The 21989-nt window shown below is 42.1% G+C and overlaps 1 protein-coding gene across 5 annotated transcripts in view; it reads left to right on the forward strand.

Annotated features, from left to right (window-relative positions):
* ABLIM1 (actin binding LIM protein 1) overlaps nucleotides 1–9451 on the forward strand; it is a 217432-nt gene extending 207981 nt beyond the window's left edge. For 3 of the 5 annotated variants that reach the window (XM_086616550.1, XM_086616549.1, XM_086616548.1), the window contains 8 exons: nucleotides 194–285; nucleotides 420–525; nucleotides 2081–2142; nucleotides 2441–2501; nucleotides 3514–3521; nucleotides 4787–4861; nucleotides 7863–7943; nucleotides 9220–9451. In XM_086616550.1, coding sequence (XP_086472676.1) covers nucleotides 194–285; nucleotides 420–525; nucleotides 2081–2142; nucleotides 2441–2501; nucleotides 3514–3521; nucleotides 4787–4861; nucleotides 7863–7943; nucleotides 9220–9333 — 599 coding nt within the window. In that variant the 3' untranslated portion in view covers nucleotides 9334–9451. Of the gene's footprint in view, nucleotides 1–193; nucleotides 286–419; nucleotides 526–2080; nucleotides 2143–2440; nucleotides 2502–3513; nucleotides 3552–4786; nucleotides 4862–7862; nucleotides 7944–9219 lie in introns of those variants that run through there. The other 2 variants (XM_086616546.1, XM_086616547.1) reach the window with 1 other exon arrangement.
* Nucleotides 9452–21989: the final 12538 nt, after the last annotated feature.

Here is a 21989-nt window from a genome sequence, read left to right on the forward strand (position 1 = left end):
CTTCTTGTTGATTTTATAAAAAGCCTGATAGCCATAGGACAGGCTGTCTGAGTGAGTTTAGAAAGTCTTTTGAGTCTGCTTTGTTTATTCAGTAAATCAAAGTGACCAGTACTTTGAACTGGCATTGAAATCTTCAAGCAGCAGTTGAACCAATACACAAAGTCTTCTCTGTACTGTGGTTTTATGGAAGCAGGAGCTGACATGAGACGCAGATCAAGTGGAAGAGAGGAAGATGATGAGGAGCTACAGAGACGCCGGCAGCTGCAAGAGGAGCAGCTCATGAAGGTGGTTATAAGCTTGTCTTCATGCTGTTTCTGAGCACCATCCAAAAAGTGCCCATTTGTTTTCTGTGAGCGATTTCTACTAATGCCTTGATCAGCTTTATTTTATTGATACTTTTTTTTAATTGCTATTTATAGCTCAACTCTGGTCTGGGACAATTGATATTGAAAGAAGAGATGGAAAAGGAGAGTCGGGATAGGTCAGCCCTTTCTGCCAGTCGTTACGATTCTCCAGGTAATTCATGTAGACAATAAAGTTAATACTGAACAGTGAATAATAAGGATGAGTCTCTTTGGAGTCAGCCAGTGGAGTAGCTGCCCAGCAAACTAAGATTTCCTCGTGTTCCCTGTTGCATGTGTATTGCCTCTGTTTATTGTCTTGGAGAAAATGTCTGTGGCTCTCCCTCACTACCTGTAATGTTTACAGGGCCAGAGCCTACCTGCGGAACTCAAAGCTTATGATTTTTTTATTAACCTTAGCACAGGTTGGAAGACTCCATTATTGGAGATGTGTTCATCCCTCTTTGCAGTGATAATCAGTGCATTCATCAGTTGCCTTTTGTGGAATCAGTAGTACCTTTCCCACAGCTGCTCGTTGCTGGCAACAACAGTGCCTCAAGTTCTACATTCCCTGCCCTTCTGTGATAAAAATAGCATTTAAAAAAAAAAACAAAAAACAAAAAACAAAAAATTTCATTCTTATATGGACGATCTTGTCTGAAGGGGCTATATTAACTGTAGGGATGCTGTTGATCATTATGCTGACAATCTTTCTACTTACCCGTCTTTTTATCTGTATTTGAAAACATACCCTTGACATTTCCACATTGTCTTTATCTTGCTGGTGCCATTTCTGAGGTCAGTGCAAATGCTAAGTTGAATGCTCCCAGATACCTTGTTTCACTTCCATTTCATATGAAAGCAGAAGTCACAGAGGTCTGTTGGATCGTTTCATGTTCTCAGAAGTGTCCCATCATGTACAGGATAACAATAATTTTGGATCAGAATGCCAAATTCTCACACTTGTTTGAATTCACTCAGCACTGCCCATTCTGATTGTTCCTCTGGTGAAGTCATTACCGAAACATCTGTCAATTACAGTGTTACAGAACCAAAACTAATAACCTTTTCTCCTTTGTAGCAAGAACACCAAGCTGAAGCATGTGAATACAGAGAGAATGGAGTGTGCTGGTCATGTGTCTTGGTTTGTGCAGCAGCAGAAGCTGGGAGCATGAGTGCAGTAATAGTTGTAGGAAGGATAGAAAGGAAATTAGTGAAAGACTCAGAGGGTATGATGATATGTAAACCATATATGCCACTTAGGAGAGTGGAATTGAATGAACCTGCATGGGAGACTCAACAGGGAACCTATCCAATCAAACACTGCTGATCTTGGATTCTCCTTGTCCTTTATCTTGATCCCATCATAAGGTGCACAGCAATACTTTATCTATCAAAGGACTAAAAAGTTGCTTTCCTCTGTTGTCTGATTCTTGAGCACTACTTTCAACTCAGTGGAGACAACTTTGATTTTGAGCCTGGCAAAATCACAGTGTCCCTTGATGACCTGCCGCCATGGCATGATAAAGCTGCGTGTAACTTACAGAGTGTATGGAAGGTTGTGATGGCACTGGGGTTGAGAGGTTGGTTTCTAAAAGTCAGTGTGTCTCAGTTGGTTATGTATATGCTTAGTTCTTTTAACTGTGTTTTTTTGTGCTAGTTGATTCCTCAAATGTTCTTGGTTTTGAATTTCCATGGAATTTTTCGAGTAAAAGATTTTTGCCTTCCTCATTCAACAGCACATGCTTCAGCCTCCAAAACCTCTTCTCTCCCTGGCTATGGAAAAAATGGTCTTCACAGGGTAAGGAGATGGCAATTTTGAGAAGTGAAAGGTGGCTTTAATTATCCATGGTATTTATTTCTGTATTAACTGTATTGGATTTTCAATTTGATCAAGCTTTCTTGTAAGACCATCTGAAGTCAGACAAAACCTAATTTCCCTTCCCACAAACTACGTTGTTAAAAGACAAGAAAGCAATGCAAGAAATGTCAAAATTGAGGGGGGAAAAAAAGGCTTAAAGCAATTTGTTACTCCCCATATACCAACCTGCTTGTGAAGTCATGAACTGTGAATTTATGTCCCTCTTTTCCTGTTACAGCCAGTGTCTACAGATTTTGGTCAGTACAACAGTTACGGGGATGTGAGTGGTGGTGTTAGAGGTAAGGGTGAGGAGTCTTTTTACGTGCCACTTTATTAGTGAATATATTATGATGTTTGATCATTCCTGCTGTTTTATTTTAAGGTTGTAGATGTGGTTGCTTTGTATTTGTTCAGTACATTTTTACTTCCTCTGGTAAACTCAACAATTAAACTCTGCAAATACCCATTTAGAAGTTTGGGTCTGTTTTGCTAAATCTGTTACGTGGAGCTCATCCTTGTTTGTGCCAAGACACTACTTTAGCATTAGTGCAAATGGAAAGCAGGTAACTTGTATATTATCAGGAATATGTACTGACTTCTGTTATGGTGTTTTCTTTCTCTGAAAATCATCATCACTGCACAGTCTGAAAGAATGTGCCACGGTGAAGAAAGGAGGATAATGCCTTTTAATCCTCATTGCTGCTCATGATATTCATTATGACTTTGAGCTGAATGTGATATCAGTCATTGCCTAATAAAAATTGACAGTATTTATGAAAGTTATGAAACTATGAGAGTTAATGTTTTGAAACTATGAGAGTTAATGTTTTGAAATTGTTTGAGCTATGAGAGAGAGAGTCTAGTTATCTCCAAAGTGAGATTGATCTTGACTATGGTAGATACCTTACGATCAGGCATCTTCTGTTGGTGCTTGTGTCTCCTTATAGACTGTGGAGGAATCTAGACATCTACCTGATGACAGAGGTTAGGTGAGGTGACTCCTGGTCTACGCATTTGAATTTTAATTGGCTATTTATTCACTTGATTGTGGTTTTGTGTCTCTTAGTATTTCCAAAGTGACTTGATTTTCCTGAATGAGAAGCCTGCTCAAAATGAAAAGGGCTGCAATGTTTGGAGCGTTTGTTTCTTTACAAACTAAGTCTGAAAGTAGGAAGGTTGCTGGCCTTGGAGAATTGGGGGGGATTTTGAAAAGATCAGGTAGACCAGAAGATGCAAGGATTTTCTCTCAGATTGTGACTGATTCCAGTTCTTCCACTCTAAAGCTGATGAGATTTCTCTTTTGCTTTTCAGATTTCCAGGTAGAGTACAGATTTCCATCGATCAACTGACAACAGAACTAAAAGCATCTACTTTCTTGTTGAAGTTTGAATTTCTGCTACAGGGAAGGGTTTCTTAACACAGTAGCTTTGATTTTCCTGCATGTTTAAGCATAATCACCAATGTAGACTCTTATCAACAAAAAACAGGCACAGCCTCAGATTCTTCCTTTTTACCTCCCCAGAGCTGGGTTGAGACAGCTCACACCAGTTCTGTGACTTGCTCTGTAAAATCCACTGTCTGTTGATATATGAGTTATCTGTAATAGTCCTCCCTGGGCAGCTGAGGCTGGATTTATTTCCAGCCTCTCTAGTACCGACTCTGGAGACATAAAGAAAGTCTCTTCTGGAGACAAATTTTCTCCCACACCAGGAGCCTTGAACTCCTCAGTTTTAACCTGGAATTTGCTCTCCAGACAAGATGACTGATCAATAGTTTTCTACAGTCCTGCCATCACAGATGAGCCAGTAAGAGGTGTGCTTGCAAATATAAACCCTTTTAACCAAATCTTGTCTGCAGGGTTTTTTCAGAATGGTTTGAGTCTGGCTGGCTCCTCAGCACAATCACGACATGAAATGGCAATTTAAGAAAGGATTTTATTACTTGGATAATTTTGTTAATGGTGTATTAAAATCATGATGATTGGAAAGAGAGTAAGATTATGGGAGGAGAGAGGAGTTGTCCATGTATCGGGCTCAAAACATTATTTTGTTAGGAACAGTACCCGTGTCAAAACGGCACCTTTTTACTTTATCCCTGTTTATCCTCATAGTAGAAATTTCCCATTATAGAGACAAAAAAACCCAACCCTCAGCTGATACAGTAAGTGACAGGAAGGAAATCCCAGAGGTGTAATCCCTGCTCTGTATGCTATTGGGTGGGATCTGAATTAATGCTTCTGCATATTTGTCCAGAAAAGAACCCTGCTTAGTCACTGGGGTGGGAAAGGGTCCACCACTCTTGGGGTCGCCACCTGGAAAGTGATGTTGGTGGGCTGGGCGAGGGGCTATCGCCAGCCTTAGCAGTGACAGAAGCCTGTGGTGGCACAGAGGATCAAAGGATCCCTCTGCATGCCCCAGAGAAGTGGTAAACAGTAGCGGTGGCAATGATCTCTGTGATAAGACTAAATATTAAAACTTGAAGGAAGTCTCAGGGCAAGTTCACCTTTGTTTTCACCACTACTTGAGTGCCTTTACCCTCTGTGTGTGTAACCTATGTGTCTGATGTATACCTGTATCTGATGCAGTCCCTTCCGGATGGTCATGTCCCTGGAATGAGAATGGACAGAGGAGTATCTATGCCTAACATGTTGGAGCCAAAGGCAAGTGCAGATGTTATTCACTTTCCTTCAAGACAGTGAAGATTTGACTGTGAAATGCAGATAAAATGCAGGAAATGTCTTAGTTCCCTTGTTTTGCTTTACCTCACCTCAGTCCCTGCTCCTTATGTGCCAAACCTCTCCCTTTGTTCTGGACTTCGCCTGTTACAGGTGTTAGAACTCAGGCAGGCCCGGGTGTGCTGCTTGGGTTAAGGATGCTTTTCCAGAGACAAAACAAAGATACCGAAGATGCTCAATAGCTAGTTCTCTGTCAAGCTTCCACTAGCCAAAACAGTGGGCTGAACTCAAAAAGAAAGCCTCAAATCTGTCAGGTTGGATAAACGATGCAGAATATTGTGGTAATTGTTGAGGCTGTGTTGTTTTAAAAATTAATTAAATACATGGATCTTTGTTTTGAATTGAAAGTTGGGTACCTACATGTCTGTCTGGATCTGTTCTTTAGCTCTCAGCACTGTTAGCCTGACGCCTTTCAATAATGTTGAATTCCCTATATGAGAAATTCTTCAGGAGATTTATTGGAAAAAGAGGCAATGTCAACTGAATATAATTTAAGATATAAATTTAAATGCTTTTGCAGCTATGTGTAGAGATGTCTGAGTCAAAACTGAACATAATATACAGAGAGGATTCAACCAGGGCTGTGTTTTAAATCTTATAACTTTCTCTGTTGATGATGAACCTTCCAAGAAATCATGATTTTGCCAAAGTTACAAAGATCAGCATGTCAGCAGTTAAGTGAGGAGCTCTTTTTGCAAACTAGATTACTACTTGTGCTTCCGAGTCACCTCCAGACAAACTGTACAAGGCAATAATCCCAGCTTTATAAGCTGAGACCCCAGTGCAATGTATATTAACAAGTGTATTTATATATATTATAAGTAAGACTTTAGGGACACCCCCAACTCCTGAGATTCTACTTTTCATTCCAAGTAAGATCTCTTTCAGTGCAATAGAAATTCTTACAGCCACCGCTGCTTTTGATGCACCCAGTGATTTGGAATGTTATTTTGGGTGACAAATTCTGTCAGTATTATTAGTGATAAAATTTATGGGAATTTTCATGAGATAATAGGTTGCTTTCTGTTGATGGCTATGAAGGTGATGCCAAACTCTCAGCTTGTGAGAATTGGCAGTATTTTTATTCATGTTAATGGTCCAACATAACTTAAACCTCATAAAGTAAGAGAAGCCAACTCAGATTCAGCACGAAACATATGTAAAGTGAAAATTAATAAACTTAAGAATGACCAATTCTTACCAAATGATTCTCCAGAAAGGACAGAATTTGTGCATCCTGCCACCCCAGATTGAGACATGCCTTGTTGTGAATATCTATATATAAAATGTACTTACGACCATAGATCTTGACTTAAATTCTGCCTGTTTAAATATGACAAGTTACATTTTAGTTTCCTATGATGCTGTATATGGTAGCTGTTTCCAGTATCAAACATAAACAATGTAATTCAAAGTATAGACTTAATTGTACAATTGTGACAATGTCAGAATCTCCTAAGAGTCATATCTTACATTTGGTATGTAAGCACACGTTATTTAAGTTATTATTACTCACAATAAACTCAGTGGTGTGTTCATTGATGCCTGAATCTTATTTATTATATTTCTGAAAAGTTCATTGGGATAAATGCTGGCAATGGAATGAACTTAATTGCCTAATTGTGCACAGAAGTTGATTAGGTTGAATTTCTTCTGATGTTAAAATAATTGAATTAGTAGTGTTTGATAATAGCTCAGCTGTCTCTCCAGGAGAGCTTTGGTGGTCTCACTCTGGGCAAGTAAAACAGGACCCATAAATAACAGTAAAGACTGAGCCAGTTGCCACTGAAGTCTGCAGAAAAACTTCATTTGCTTCAGTAGAGGTTGCATGAGAACCTCACTGGGAATGCTGTTTTCCTACTCAGCAGACATATGCAATGAGAGAGGCTATAGAGAGGCTCTGACAGATGGAACAGGAGCTCTTCTAAGTCATTACAGGCATTTATGGAATTGTCTGCCCAAGGAAAAAAATCCTAAAGCAGTATTTTATTTGCCAAGAGTGATTCCAGAAACTGATTTTAAGGCACATGATTTTCTGAAACCCTTTCTAGGCATCATTGTTTCTATTGGATTAAACTGATTTGAGACCCACTGACAGTAAAATTTTTCCTTCATGCAAAGAACCTGTAAAACAAAAGTAAAATAATTTATGCGTTCAGGAATTGATTATTAGCCAATAACTGATTTGTATAAGTTCTGGACGTTCTTTGCAACGTAAATGGAAAGCAAGGGAGATGTTAATGGGAGATGTGCTGGACACATACTCTGCTGAAGTAGATGAAGATGTGTACGACAAACATGCCTACAAAAGTGTCTGCTTTAATCCAGATATATGTTGCCCAGCCAGCAAGCACAGTGGGCAGTTGTTTGAATTCTGTAACTGTCCAAAAAGGCAAAGAAAATAATGTGATGAATTTTCATGAATGTAGTGGCCCCCACTAATCAGTATTTTACTTATTCAGAGTTGCTGCTTTTTCTGGTATTCTTTCATGTGGTTCATCTTTAGAAGTCTGCTAAGTGTCTGTTTCCTTAGAGCTGTCCACACTTTGGCAACCATCAGTCAGACCAATGAGTGCCAAATAAACCTCAATAACTCTCAAGTTTATACATTGCTGGATGAGGAAGCATATTGACTAGAGAGGACAGTCTGACCATAGTCAGCTGTATTTTATGCATCATAAAAATCAGCAGGGTGGGCAAATACACAGTGGCTCTACAATATGAGGCAGTTTGATACTAACCAAGTTCTTGCTGTTGTCCACACTGGCTTGCCTTTCATGCAACTTTAGGGGACAAAAGTGTTGTGATTTCCTTTGAAAAAGAAACCAAATGTTTGTGTGGTTATGAAAAAAAAGAGACGTTGTGTTCTTTTTTGCTTTAGAATGTAAATACATCTCTTTTTCCCCCTTTTATACATTGTTAACAGATTTTTCCATATGAAATGCTCATGGTGACCAACAGAGGGCGAAATAAAATACTAAAAGATGTAGACAGAACCAGGCTTGAGGTAAGAGAAGCAAGTTCCTAAATGCTCTTTCCTGCTCAAGTTGTTTGTTGTTGCGCACTTGAAAGCTCAAACACTGAAGTGTGGGTCCTTGTTAGACTGGGAAGGTTTCTCAGCACTAAGCAGGGAAGAAGGAATCGGACAAGGGGAGGAAGCAGCTGCGTCTCCATGAACAGTGCTGGGCTGTGAGTCCCACATCTCTGTCTCCCTGCTCCTGGGCTGAGCTTCTCGCAACACCCTTATGTTTTCAAGCAGTTAGTTATATACTTGCAAATTGGTAAAAAGTCCAAAATTGGTGAAGTGTTTTGTAGTTGTAGGATCCATATTGGAATGGAGCAATGCCTGGATCTTGGATCATTTCTTAGCTAACAGTCAGTGTCAGCCATCCTTGAGGATCAAAAGTCTAACTTTCTTCAACTCATCCGTGAGTCCTGTGAGTTGACTGATATCCAAAACTATGAGGATTTAAATCTCTGCCAACAAATAAAAATTGTTTACAGTTTTGTGGATTAGAAAGACTTAAGCAGCCCAGTGGAAGGCTGGGGATGTTTACATCATTTGTAGTTAATCTTCTGTGGAGATGAATGAAAGGGGCCACACTTGGGTAAGTAACCATTTATGCACATTTTTAGACTAGTAGATATGTGATCACTAGTCAGAATTCAATGCTGTGTTATGTTAGTGCCCAGAGAGACACTTTCCCCATCCAGTGTCATCTAAAGCAGCTGAACAAGTAGTAACTTGTGCACAAGACATCACCTAAAAATGTTTCAGTAGAGAAACGTACTGGACACCCAGCCTGGCCAGACATCTTCCTTCTCAGAACTTCAAATGTAGCATGTCAACTTGTAGCCTTTCTGCAAAGCTCTCCTGAAACCCAGTGTCTGTTTGAACTACCATATGTAAGCAGAGGTGACGAGGCAAAGCCTGGGACAGGGACGTGCAGGAGCTGGTTTTGTTCTCTGGTCTATCGCTGCTTGTTGGGTGATTTCAGACAGTTCATTTTTCTGTCTTGCTTATTCAGCAACTGAAATAGTTCTGATTTTCTTTGTAAACTTCTCAGACCTAACAAATTGCAAAATTGTATTGATTCATTGAGCACCCAAGTTCAGCACTTGGGTATATGTATTGCCAAAGCATTACTATTTCTTGCAATGGCTCTCCCACAGTGACATGAAATCCTTAAGGCACTCCTATATCCTGTTGCATCTCTTTGGCGTTGACTGACCATTGCCTTTTCTCCTTTTTTTTTTCTCCTTTTTTTTTTTTTGTTTTAAAGCGTCACTTAGCACCTGAAGTTTTTCAAGAAATATTTGGCATGACAATACAGGAGTTTGACAAGTTACCTCTCTGGAGACGCAACGACATGAAGAAAAAAGCAAAACTCTTTTAATCTCCCTTTAAACAAACCAACAAAAAATGATGCTTAGTATATCATATCATACAGTTCAAAGTATTTGGAAGCAACTACTTATCCACCAAAAAGGGAAAAATCACCTAGTGGCACCTCTGTACACAGCAATTGAACAAGATGAACATTTGCCCTCCTGGAACACAGGGAGAAAATATCTGGGCTCAGAAACATCAATGATAGTTTTCAGAGGTGTCGACCTGTTACATGATGTTATACACGACAGGAAACTGTTCTGTTCTTCTCCTGTGACGATATTCCCTTTACTTCTCTCCACAATATGATGGACTTTATTGCTAGAGCCAGAAAGTGCCCTTAGGATGCCTTGTAGATTAAAATAGTTGTAACCACTCCAAGAACTGGAAAAGAATATATATATATATAAAAATATATATATATGTATGTGTGTTTGTGTGTGTGCGCACATGTATTTATATCTATCCATCTGTCTATGTGTGTGTGTATGTGTATCTATATGGAGAGGAAGATAGATAGATGCTCTGTAGTGAAGGAGAAGCCCTTTGTAACATATCCACATGGTCACATAGCCTTTCACACAACCGTTTCTTAATTGGCACTCTTTTGAAATAGCATCTTCTTTGTGTGATGCAGTCAGCAAAGCTGGGCGCTCTGCTCGCTGTCAATACATACCAGTTGAATTTCTGGAAAATGGACTCCTTGTATATATTTGCTAGGATGTAGGAAGTGAATTGCTGTGTGTGTTGTCAGTCTTCCCTCTTCCACACTTTCTGCTTGAATTAATAAGACTGGAGCTTAACCAGTCGTTTGAATAATTTAAGATCACTTAAGTAATGGGAATGATGGAGAAGAGTCAGTCTTGTAATTTAGTCCAGGAGATGGGCAGATGAGGGTGGGAGTGACAGAGTGAGAAAATAACTTTTTAAGTGTGCCCTGGTTCGCACCCAGAGATTTCGGGACAGACTCCCTGCTAGTAATTACTAGTACAGCTCATCAGACTGCAGTGGAGTTTTAGGTTTTTACATCAGCAGGGAAGATGGTTCTCTGCAAGCTAACACACAAATTCATCCCTCTGTGGGAGGAATGTTTATGAATTAAAAGGTACCATCAAGGTGCCATGCTCTGCCAATAGAGGCTTTTTGATTAAACTGCTGTTGCTGTTGTCAATATGGCACAGTGCATGGGGCCAAGCACTCTTTTTAGTTAATGTAGTTGTTCACTTGTGCTTGGAAAAGAGGGCACAGACTTTTTTTCTTTTACTCTCTTGAAGCTCAAAGCTCCAGCCTTGGTTATTTCTATTTCCCTTTGTGCCTGACTTGATTCGTGAAGACAGAGTAATCGTGCAAGATGGTTTCTGAGCTGCATTGAACTCCTTATTGCTTTCAGTTTTCTTCCAATATGCTGCAGCTTAAAAAACTGCCTGTATATACCTTAACTGCTTCTGGGCAAGTCCTATACAGAGGAGGACATGAGCACCAAAGTAACTGAATGAATGCATTGTGGCTGCAAGGTCAGCTTTTTCTCTTCCTTGGTGCTTAACTGCCAATGAATACTGCACTAATGAGCCCATCTCCTGATGTGGGAGAGGGTCATTTCGGTTCTGTGTCTGTCAAAGAATAGCAAGGTTTCATTTTTAATGCAGAAACTTTTGGCACTGGAGATATCAGAACCTTTGTATTTTCTGTTATATGAGACATTGGTGTTAAAATCTGGAAGTCAGGAAGGGGAAACAGTCCCGTGTAGTTTTGAGATTCAGTATCACTGTGTTGAGTTCTTTATATCTTCAAATGTCATTTCACCATGAAACATGCAGGACAGCCCAAATCCTGCCTCTTCTTTGCTGGTTTAGGAAGTCCTGCTGCAACAGATCACTGTGGATCCTTTGATAAAATCTGAGTTGAAGATTCAGTATATGAGAGACAGATACAAGGGGTCAGCACCTGCTCCGTGTCCGTAGACCTCAGGGAACGGTGAGTCTGTGGGACAAGCTGGAGAATACGCTGCCATGCAGATCTGGCATCACAGGCCCCGCTGAACCGAAGTCCTCAGTGAACACTGTGACACATGCAATTGTGAGTGAGCTCTCTGGACTTCTCTGAGGTTGCTGCAAGGATCAGTTCAACATGCTTTACTTCATTTTTCAGAACAGGCATCTGAGAGGGTTTTAGAGGAACACTGAGAAGTAAACAGGAACATTAGGGGCACTGACAGTTGAGATGCACTTTTGAGTGACTTCTGAAACCAGATCCATATGACAAAAGAAGGGCAGTGCTTTACAGTCACAGAGTTTTTTTTCTGGAGTCTCAGAAATTCAGGGTTTGTCACTTGCAAGGTGTGGCCTAATTTTGAGATGAACATTTGAGTTTTTATACATATGAGTTTTATAATTTGAAGTATTAAAATTCTCCAAATTTTGTCAGCCTGTACATCCTGTAGATGATACTGTGCTGCTGCCTCTCAAACACAGTAGGCATTACAGGTCTTTTAGCCCAAGTCACCTTGACAATAAACCTTTTGGGTCTGACCACTTGTGCTCTCAAGGCTGTGAGCTGCCAGTCTGCGTTTTTCTGTGTCCATCTCTAAATTACTATTGAACTTCTGACATAGGAACATGCTACCCAGTCATTTAAAAAATGAATAAGCCAGGTTTTTTTCTCTCCTCTCCAAAAAAATAGGCGGGAAAAAAAAAAAAAAAATAACCCAGCCTCCTAGCCTGTGAGGAATGACAGGGTAATTTGTATCTGCCTCATAAATGGAGAATTTAAAGCTACAGTTGCAGCTTGGGAAAGAATGAAGAGAAGCCAGCTTAGATGCTCTAGAAACAATCTCTAACTGGATTTTTGGGCCACTGCTGGTTCACGTCTTGCTGTTGTGGAGCACAGTCAGTCAGTTCACAGCCCTCTGCACTAGACTTCATACTGCTTTATTTCCTTTATTTCTGATGGAGAACATGAAGGGTTTTCTGAGCTTTAATGTCATGTCTGTATTTGATTCCCCTGAACTATCCCAACCATCTACATGTAGACACACCCCAAGAGATCGCATGTCCATGAAAAGCACGCTGCAGCCAGCTGCAGGGTGGGTGTGTGTTTTCTTCAGTGGGCTGTTAGCGATTGTTGCTGCAGCATTTTCTGTTCTTTCATCTGGTCTTCCCACCTAATAAAAATGGAAGTATAGCCCCAGGGAGAATTTTCTTTGTAAGCAATGAATCATCTTCCTAGTATCAATCGAGTAGCATTTTCTTGGGCAGTTCTTTGTAATTCCCTTCTTCAATATTCCCTTGAGATGTCAGGGTTTTGACTAGATGATCTTTAAAGGTCCCTTCCAACCCAAACCATTCTGTGATTCTCTGAATATGCCTTAAGTACACACTTATGTTGTTCTATCTCCTGTGAAGCGTTTGAGCTTCTGATAAAGTCCTATCAAACTCAGTGCTGTCAAAAGAACATCATTGCCAAGAGGACTGAAAACATTACTTTTGTCTTGTTTTTTTCCCTTTCCTGCTTTAGGAGTGATGTAAGAGCAAAGGCCTGTCAAAACATTTATTTGGGATGACATTACCAAATAACCACGTTTGCAAAATGGGATTATGTACACATGCAGGTGCTCAATCACAGGTGCACATGTAGCTCACACACTCCGTGTTCAGAATTGAGATACTATGTGAGTAATAATCTGGAATTTCCAAATAGTGCGTAGTGTTGAACAGGTAGTGGTCATTAAGTTATGAAGGTTGTCACTTGCATATGTGCTTGTATCTGCGGGACTTGTGGATGTGTGGTTCTGTGATATATCAAGCATACAAAAGGCAGGGTCAGTTTCCCACGCCATGGAAGTGCCAGCTTGGCCACAGGTAGCGTCCATTTAAAAGGCCTCCTCAGGCATATGTGAACATTCGCAGCAACCATCCCTGGCAGTGCTTAGATGGAAGGGTAGTACCCTGTGCAGTAGTCTTTATATCAATGGGGAGTCCAGAGATCTGACTTACTGGGTTTTGTGCCCCTTCCAGATACTGGTCTGATAATTTCGATATGAACAAGGAGAGAACTGTTCTGCATTGCAGTGGGAACAGCTGGCCATACCCTCTATACCTGTGCCTTAACTTAGTGTAAGCTCCAGCCTACTGCGAGTCAGAAGTTGAAATAAGTATGTTGAAATAAATATGTTGTTCATCATCTCTGAAGGCAGTAGAATTAAGCCAACTTGAAGAGCAGATTTGGAAATCACTAAACTATCTGCTATTTCTCAATGAAGCAATGTGATCTTCTGTGGCCTCAGTTTAGGAAGCTGAATGTAGCATCTCAGCTCTGCCAATATCCTATCCTAAACCTGCTAAACTTTCTGTACAGCTGGAAGAGTTAAGTTCTTGTAAAGTTTGCTCACAGAATTTCTTTTTTTTTCTTTAATTGTTTGTTATCATCTCATGCTGGTGTCATTTAAGGCAGGTTTTAGTGGCATCTCAGAAACATACTTGTTTTCAGTTTCATTAGTAGCCTTTCATTAAATATGGTTTGTGATGCGTTGTGGACAGCTGCAGTGTGCTGTGAAAGGTTAGACTAGGAAAACAGTAAGTTTCTTAATAGCTGTATGTGGGACTAGATAGCTCTGTGGCTCCAGTGGTGCTTTTACTTCTATCAAGACAGGTGTCATCTCTCCTTACAAAGTCCTATAGTCCTAAGTCTGTGGGCCTTGCACTGGTGTGCTCACTGCCCTTTCCCTGTTGCAATTTGGAAATCCTTTCTCGGCCATGCAGTTCAGACGTTCTGCTGCTCAGGGGAGGTCACCAGGAGTCTCTTTTATAAAAGTTTGTTATGATGAAATCAAACACATTTTGAAGTGAAAACGCTTCCTGCAAGCCATGGTCCTCCTGGTGTATTATGCTGTGTCAGGTAATATCGATGAATGGAGAAGGCTTAAATTCTGGGAAGGAGGAGAGCTGGCCTAAGCTGATTTCTCCAGACTTTGCCAGGGTGGTGTTTAGCACACTTAGAAAAAAATGCAGGCATGAGCCTGTGGTACCTATTTCAAACTGTGGGGAAGTCAGGTCTGGACCCCCTGTAGATTATGAGCATCTATGCTGAAATTAATTCTATGAAGATATTACAATGAGTGACAGAAAAATTAACCCCCAAAACAGTAAGAATATGAACAGCCTTTAAATTCAGCGTGGAATGACTTATCTTGACACCTCCTAACTTAGGAGATCTTGGCTTATTTGGGCCTAGAGCAGACTAAATGGAAACCAGCCTTTCTCCCACTCACTCATTGCGTTCCTTCGGAATGTGTTTGTGGAGGAGGATGTCCACGTCCTGGAAGTTACCTATGGCAGTAAAAAATACCAGTCAATAATAATGACGATGCACTAAGACGCATGCAGGAAACAAGAAAATCAACTAATCTGTCCTGAAACGCCAGTGATCTTCCCATGTCAGAGAGACACTTGGGGCTTGACTCCTCAGCCCCTTTCCCCATTCAGTTAGCCCTAGGTCATGGTCCAGTTTGTGCCCTGTCAAACTTTTTGGCCTTGTCAACACACCTGTGAGAGTCCAGCATAGTCTTCAGGGTAGACAAGGGCAGGTCTTGACAAGATGGGATATGTTTTTACCCCATCGCTCCGTAATGCAGAGGTAGAGAGCGCGACTGAGCGCTGTGGCAGCAGTACCACGCACCTTTCTCTTTTCATGTAGAAACACCCTTATCACTGTGGGCTGTAGGACTGTTCTGCCTAGCGAGTTTCTCCTTGTGATTCCTCCCACATACCTTTTTCGTGCTTAATAACATCAGAAATAAAAAAAAAGTCTATCACAATGCGAAGATACAGAGTTTTTAGTCAGACAGCTCTGCTGCCAGGAGCTATGTGATGCCCGCAGTTGGCAGGGAGAGAACAACTATTATTAATTTTAATGTAAGCATCAGTGCAGGAAGTGGGAATGTAATTGGCCATTAATGTTATTTGCCTGTATGCAAAATAAATTATTTGTTGCCCAAAGGGCTTCTAACAGGAAAATAGGTTTCTGCTAATGGTTTCCTAAAAAATGCTTGTCCATGTGAAGAGGTAGTACTTCCATGTACATTGCGGTCTTTCTTTTGAGGTGAAAAGAGGTGACTGAAGACGAACTAACCTGTTTCGTCAGGATTGCCACAGTTACGACAAGTGTTACTCCCAGGACTCACAAAGCTGAGGCCCACAGGACCTCGCTTCTAGGTGGTAGGAAACGAAGCATTTCCAGCAGCAGAAGCAGCTGTGGGAATTCCAGCGGTGCCTTACCAGGCTGAGTCTCTAGCTCCCTTAGGCGCTTTGACAGGTCCCACTGGACACTTGCCTGGGCTTTTGTATCTGACCACCTTTCAGAAAGCACTTCCCCTGCCAGATGCAAACCCACTGAACTCACTGGAGCCTCTCACTGACATCTGCACGCTTTGGAGCAGGCTCTTTCTCGGCTGGCTAGACCAGGAAAGTCTCTGACTGCTGTGCGTGCTCTCAGCAGCGAACAGTGTGTCATTACTGGATCAGTCCTGTCCAAGCAGTGCGACTTGGGCATTGCTGACAACTCTTCCTGTAAGAGGGCCTTACAGCTGGGGCTTTTTTTAAGCTTTGGACACTGAAACTAATTTTTCAACAGTATATTTTCCTTTAAATCAGTAGATTTTGGCAATAGGATTTTTTATTATTTTATTTTTCCTTTCTCCTCCCTCCACACCTTACAAACTAGTGTTTGGGGAGGTGTCCCTGTGTTTTCCACTCATCTGTGAGACAGCTCTCTTTCTGAGTCTCTGTAAAAGTGAATCAATGTCTTGTCTGTACAGTAAGTCTGCTTGTATGCATAATGAAAAGTTGAGCTGGGTTGCTGTTCTGTACAATTAGTGTTTCCACTGTCATACTGCAAACAGCACATATTGCACTCCTGTGCCACTGTAATCTGCATCACTGTTGTACTCAAGTCAATGAATAAAGTTTGGAGCTTTATTCTTAACTGCTGGATTCATGTTGCCTCATTTATTTGTTTTTTTTTTTCATCTTGCAGAGCTTTATCAAAGTCCTCTTACAAAACAGGATGTGCGAGAGAGAGGTAAAGCATGAATGACCAGAGCAAGACAGATGAACAATTATACAGCTTCAGGGAAATTGTGACAAAAGGTTTGAAAATGGACACAAGGCTTCCTGTAACTAAGTGACTAGAAGTAGATATTCATACAAACCACAGAGGAGTGTTAATTTCGTGTGGTCAGTTTGTGGTTTAACCATACCTGAGATACCAGCAAGGTCAACTAGCACATGCTGGTACATCAGCTTCACAATCTAAATGGTTTCCATTCTTTATCCTTGCAAGTTCAGCTAAAATTTTAGTCTCCAACTTGAGAAAGTATTACATCTTAGTATTTAAGGTTAGGCGTTTGCTTAATTACCTGAAATTACACCTGCCCTGCCTTGGTCTGGGTGTAGAAGATAGAGGATGATGCCATTCAAGGAAATAAGGCTGTAAACCGCCTATGAATGTGGTGAATGCCCAGGTCTCCTAACAGACCATAGCAGCAGAATTAAGCAAACCATCTCAGAGGAGTAGCAATTCCTTTCATTGCCTCAAAAGAAAGACATGTCAAGGGACATTATTGCACGTAGATATCCCCTGGAAAAGAAGCCACTCATACGCAGCTCTCTAGGTGACCTGCCAAACATCTTCACTGAATTAATTTGAGCTTCCTGCAGTTATGGGACCTGGAGCAACCAGAGCTGGAGCCTCATTAGAATTGGCCTCTGGGCTTGTTGCTAAAGGGGAGGGGGTGTGTGGTGCTGTTACTATTTGAAGTCAAGTCACTGGGGATCAATCCTAAAAAAAATCAAAAGGGGGTGGGAAAGAATCCTGCTTCAGGCTGTTGATCATCTGAGCTGCAGCCCTCTGTTCAGGGGCGGGAGCAATGCAGCACACATTCTGCACAGCATCCTTGAGCCTGGAGAAAGCCTCTGCAGCATTGAATTGTGTGCCCTGCAGATAACGTTCCTCATCTTCTCTTCCACTCCTCAGCCTCTGAGACTCATCCCTGCCCTTGCCCCACCTTGATACTCTACACAGGTTCTCTCTCACGACGAAGGTAGGTGTTCCCCCAGGATTTTACTTCAGTGTGCTATGTTGGGTATATCTAAAGACTGAGTCTCAGATGAGGGTGGGGCTCAGGTTCCTGCTTGGAGAGGAAGAGGTGGAGAATTCAACACCTCCATGAAGTCGGCAAAGTTCGTATCTGCCCCATTGGCTTTCCAGGCCATGCCTAGATTTTTGTTGTGTTGCAAGTGTGCTGGACCTGGCACAAAAGAAACTTTTCTGTGGACAAATTCAGCACAGTGACTCGGTGGCAGTTAGATGCTTCCTTTCTTTAGATGACTTATTCCAGAGACTGCATTTTTGCTGTAAGTGGGTTAAAATCAAATCAAAATCAGAAAATCAGATTCATTTATTACAGCTGTGGAAATCTGACTCAAGAAAGGGCAGAAGCATCACTTCAGCAGAGTATTTAAACGCAGGTGTTTTGCTATCTATGTTGCTGCAGTGCCTGGCTGGAAGAGCCCTAATCCTGAATAGGACGATTTGTATGCACAGGGTGGAGAAAACCCTTGCTTTGAACATTTAGTGGGCTAATTTTCAACAGGCATGTAGGCCCATGGACTTCAGCAGATCGGCGCATGTGTTCCTGTATCTCTTGTTTCTCTGTTTCCTCCATATTTATAGACATTTCCTGCATGGCCACTTCACAGCTCTCAGAGCTGTCAGCCCAGGTGTGAATGATGACATAATAACCCATTTTCTATCCCCTTCTTTTTAGGACCAGCACTGAGAAACTTGAGGTTTTTCAGGAAACCGTACCACTTGTGAGCAAACCTCAGCTGATGGCACATGGTGCTGTGCAGGTTTACTGGTGGGAAGTGCTGGGCAAACCTAAGCCAGAGAAGAGTTAGGAAGACACAGGGACATTTTTAAATGTCTGCCTGTTTGTCTGAAAGGCAAACATAGAGTCTAAGAGACACCTTTCTTCAAAAAAGTTTTTGCTGCTTATTTCCCCTCCCCTGCACAACCAGACATCAGGGAGATGTTTCCTCACTGCTCTGCAGGGCAGGATCCCATTCCCCACCTGCCAGCCTGCAGCCACTAAGCGCTTCTGTGTTAAGTGCTCCTGGGGCATGTGTGTCCTGTTAGCCTCCCTGGGCATCCCCACACGGTGAGGGAATAAGGAAGATCTGTGCATGAAGTATCTGCTTAAAAACCCACAAGTGTTGGCCTATGATTTGGCTGTGGAAATTGTCTAGAAAGTTTCCCAACCATAGGAAAGAAGAAAAACCAGTATGTCCCTTTTGAATCAGTCTCACTTACTCTTGAAAATCCACTGCCTGAGTGTCAGCTCCTTCCATGTAGCAACAGTTACCATGCAGTGCCAGCCCAGGACGTGTCCTGCCAACCCAAGCCCTGCAGGTCCTGAGCAGCAATCCCCTGGCTGGGGATCTGTGACCCAGCAGCGTAACGGAGTTGCTCCATTACAGCCTTCCCTGGCCCAGAGCAGTTGGGAATATTATCACCATGAACGCTCTCCTATGCACAGAGCAGATTCCCAAGGATCCGCTCCAGTCATCAGCTCCACAGTGCGACACTGCCAGCCAGCCTAAGCGCTTTTTTAATTTCTCTCCGGTTAAATACCCAAGCCCAGTGAAATCTAAGTCCAGGGTTTGGGGTTTTTTTAATTGTTAGACCATTTTTTCCTGCTCCCCTCCTCCCCACAAATAATGTGAGGTTTATGACCTCTGAGTAATGACTGTGGAATGCACTGCATCCTACAGCCATAGAAAGGCATCTGGCAATGGGAATCTTCACAGCATGTCAAAAATATACAGATAATACCACTGTAAATAGCTCAGATCAAACAAGTCAAATGTCATGCTAATTTTGCTGTCAAGTATATATAGCCCAAGACCACTTCCTCCTGCAAAAAGAGAAACCCAGTTCCCAAGTGTGACTTGCTCTACTGTCAGAAGTAGTTTGTTCCCCACCACAAATCTCCCCAAACTCTGAATGAACAAGAGTGGGTTTCATCCCCTTGCTGTTTCATTTTTCTGTAGCTTTTGTGCCTGTCTGCTGCTGACTCTCAGGCTGGGAAATGAAACCTTCAGTTTTGCCTGCCGTTTTTCTATTGTGAAAAAGAACTCTTGGGAGAGATATTTACTGTTTTTTATGGCTCAGTCGGAGGGCGAGAGAGGAAAGTTGTTCCAGGAGTTCCCATTACAAAGCATTTTTTCACATAGGCTCACTTTTATTTTTTAAGGACTGGGAGATTAAAGAGCCGGCAGCACTGGAACAGGAAGTTTGCTGTACATCCAAAGGTCAGGTGGGTCTCAGACAGCCACTGGTTCCAGCTCTCTTTTATATACACACTGCAGATTAAAATGTACATCCCGGACTGGATGTAGTCCTGGTAGTGATGGGGGCCCAAGGGTTTGAGGGGAGAGGAAGAGAGGGGGAGCAGGAAAACAGCCCAGCACAGTCTCTTCTAGGGCTGTGATTTCATAAGACAAAGCACTTGGGCGGCTGTTCAGCGAGCTTAAGGTATTCCCACGCCCCCACAGCTTTTCCTGCCATCAGATATGTCAGCATGACTGCTTGTGGGGTCGCTCTCAGTGACATTCGGGAACTGATCCTGCTTAAAAAAACATTTTTTACTTTTTATTTCGTCGCATAGTGTTGTTTAGGGTTTTTTTCCTTTTTAAATGGAGCCAGTTCCCTGCTTTGGTTTTAAGCAGTGCCCTCACAAAGCCGTTGTGCTGGCATGAAAAATGGAGTGGGCACAAGTGGACAATGGGGTCTGAAGAAAGAGTTAGAGCAGAACACGTTAAACTGCCAGGGATACCGCATGCTTTCTATCATGAAATCAGAGTCTCAAGTTCATGGCAGAGAGGGCAGGTGGTGGCCCTCCTGTAGTTGCTTCAATTCCAGCAGTACCATCACACCTTCTATTACTAAGTAGTCAGTTAAGAAGGGAATAATTACATGGGTGTTGGGATGGAGGGAAAAAGGGTTGAGCTCTAAGACCCGTACAGTCTGCACTAGATTAGTGTCCAGAGCTGAAAACGGGAGAGAGCCTGTGCTAGGCATTTGTGCCCTAGTGGGTGTTATAATGTCTTTGCTAAAACTGGACAATATTGTTTGGACATAAGTCTGGAGAAGGCAGCTGCCATAGGGCAGAGCCCTTCTTAGTGAAATTCCCAGTCTTCATAATTGGCAAGAGTTAAGAGGCTGGATGTAAGTTAATAGTGCATCCCTGGGCAGCCCAATGAAGAAACATCAAAAGGCAAGGTCTGGCAGGAGTGCACTGACTTGAAGGCCAATTCTGCTGTGGAGTTCCCCACCCTTGGGAGTAGATCCATTGTCTATTTCCCATTATTTGGGCTATTCCATAGCACCAGGTATTGGAGAGGGGAGTTGATGGTAGAACCAACCCTCTCTTCAGGACTAGCCCAGTAAGGCTGCTGGAGGGAAACAGTGCTCCTCCTTGGCTGACTCTTCTGGATTTAGGTTAGATACAGCAGAGGAAACAAAATGCAGCAGAGTCCATTCAAGGAATTCATTGACAGAAGCTTTGAGGGTCTTTATATGAACCTCACTGTTTGCTGTGAAACAGGATACGAGCTAATAATCGGAACAGGTTTTACAGTGAATGAACTGCTGCGGAGAGTGCCTGCTTTACAGCCTTGATACCATGCTGGATGTTAAATGACTGCCAGGAGCAAACTCTGTGGTATCTCAGTTAGCTCTTACCCTAATTATCGTTTACAGAGGAGTCCCAGCTAGATGAATGAGGACTGCAATATAAAGGACTTAAGTAAGATTTATTTATGTGACTACATGAATAATTCCCCTTGCAATGATGCATTTCAGAGCACAGATATTGTGGGAGAAGGAAAGCTGGTGATTGATACTTTGAATCATTTAAAAGTGTGTGTTTTATTTGTATGTTTTGGGCTTTGCTATTCCCTCTACCTGCCCCTCTTCCAAAAAAAAAAAAAAAAAAAAAAAAAAAGGTTTAATCTTCTTACTGGGCAGGTTTCTGAAACAATAGTAATTGAAATTGAGATAATTGAAAGGTAATTGAAAACAAACTTTCTGCTGAGGCTGATAAATACTGGACCATCTAAATGGTCTGCTGTGGTGCTCAGCAGCCCCGAGCACAGTGCTTCTGACGTTGCTCCAAACTCTTGGCACTCGAGGTTTGGGTTTCCATAACTAACTAATTGTTCAGCTTCCTGAAAAGTATGTTTGTGCCTTTCTCCCTCGGACGCGATCCCAGCAGAGGACCCTCCGAGAATTTTTCTGTGTTCTGCCAGCGACAATGGAGTTAGCACGGGGCAGGCAGATCACCTATCTGATGGCGGAGGAAAGCTAGCTGAAAAACTGACCCTGTGAGGAAAAGACAAGTAGCTTTTAGTTGTACCAGCAAGCCCATCAGCCTCGGCACACAGCCACCTGTCACTAGTGCTGACATAAGGGAAGGGGTGAGGGAAGGCATTACCGTTTCCATGGCCACCACGTTTTTAAATAACTTGTGAACACCTCTAGCAGTGCAAGCCCATAGACACGTAAGCTGAAGTCACAGCTGCTGCTGTCCTGCCAGGCAGCCCTGGC

Source organism: Tauraco erythrolophus, chromosome 9 (genome assembly GCF_009769465.1).
Source record: "Tauraco erythrolophus isolate bTauEry1 chromosome 9, bTauEry1.pri, whole genome shotgun sequence".
Lineage (NCBI taxonomy): Eukaryota > Metazoa > Chordata > Aves > Musophagiformes > Musophagidae > Tauraco > Tauraco erythrolophus.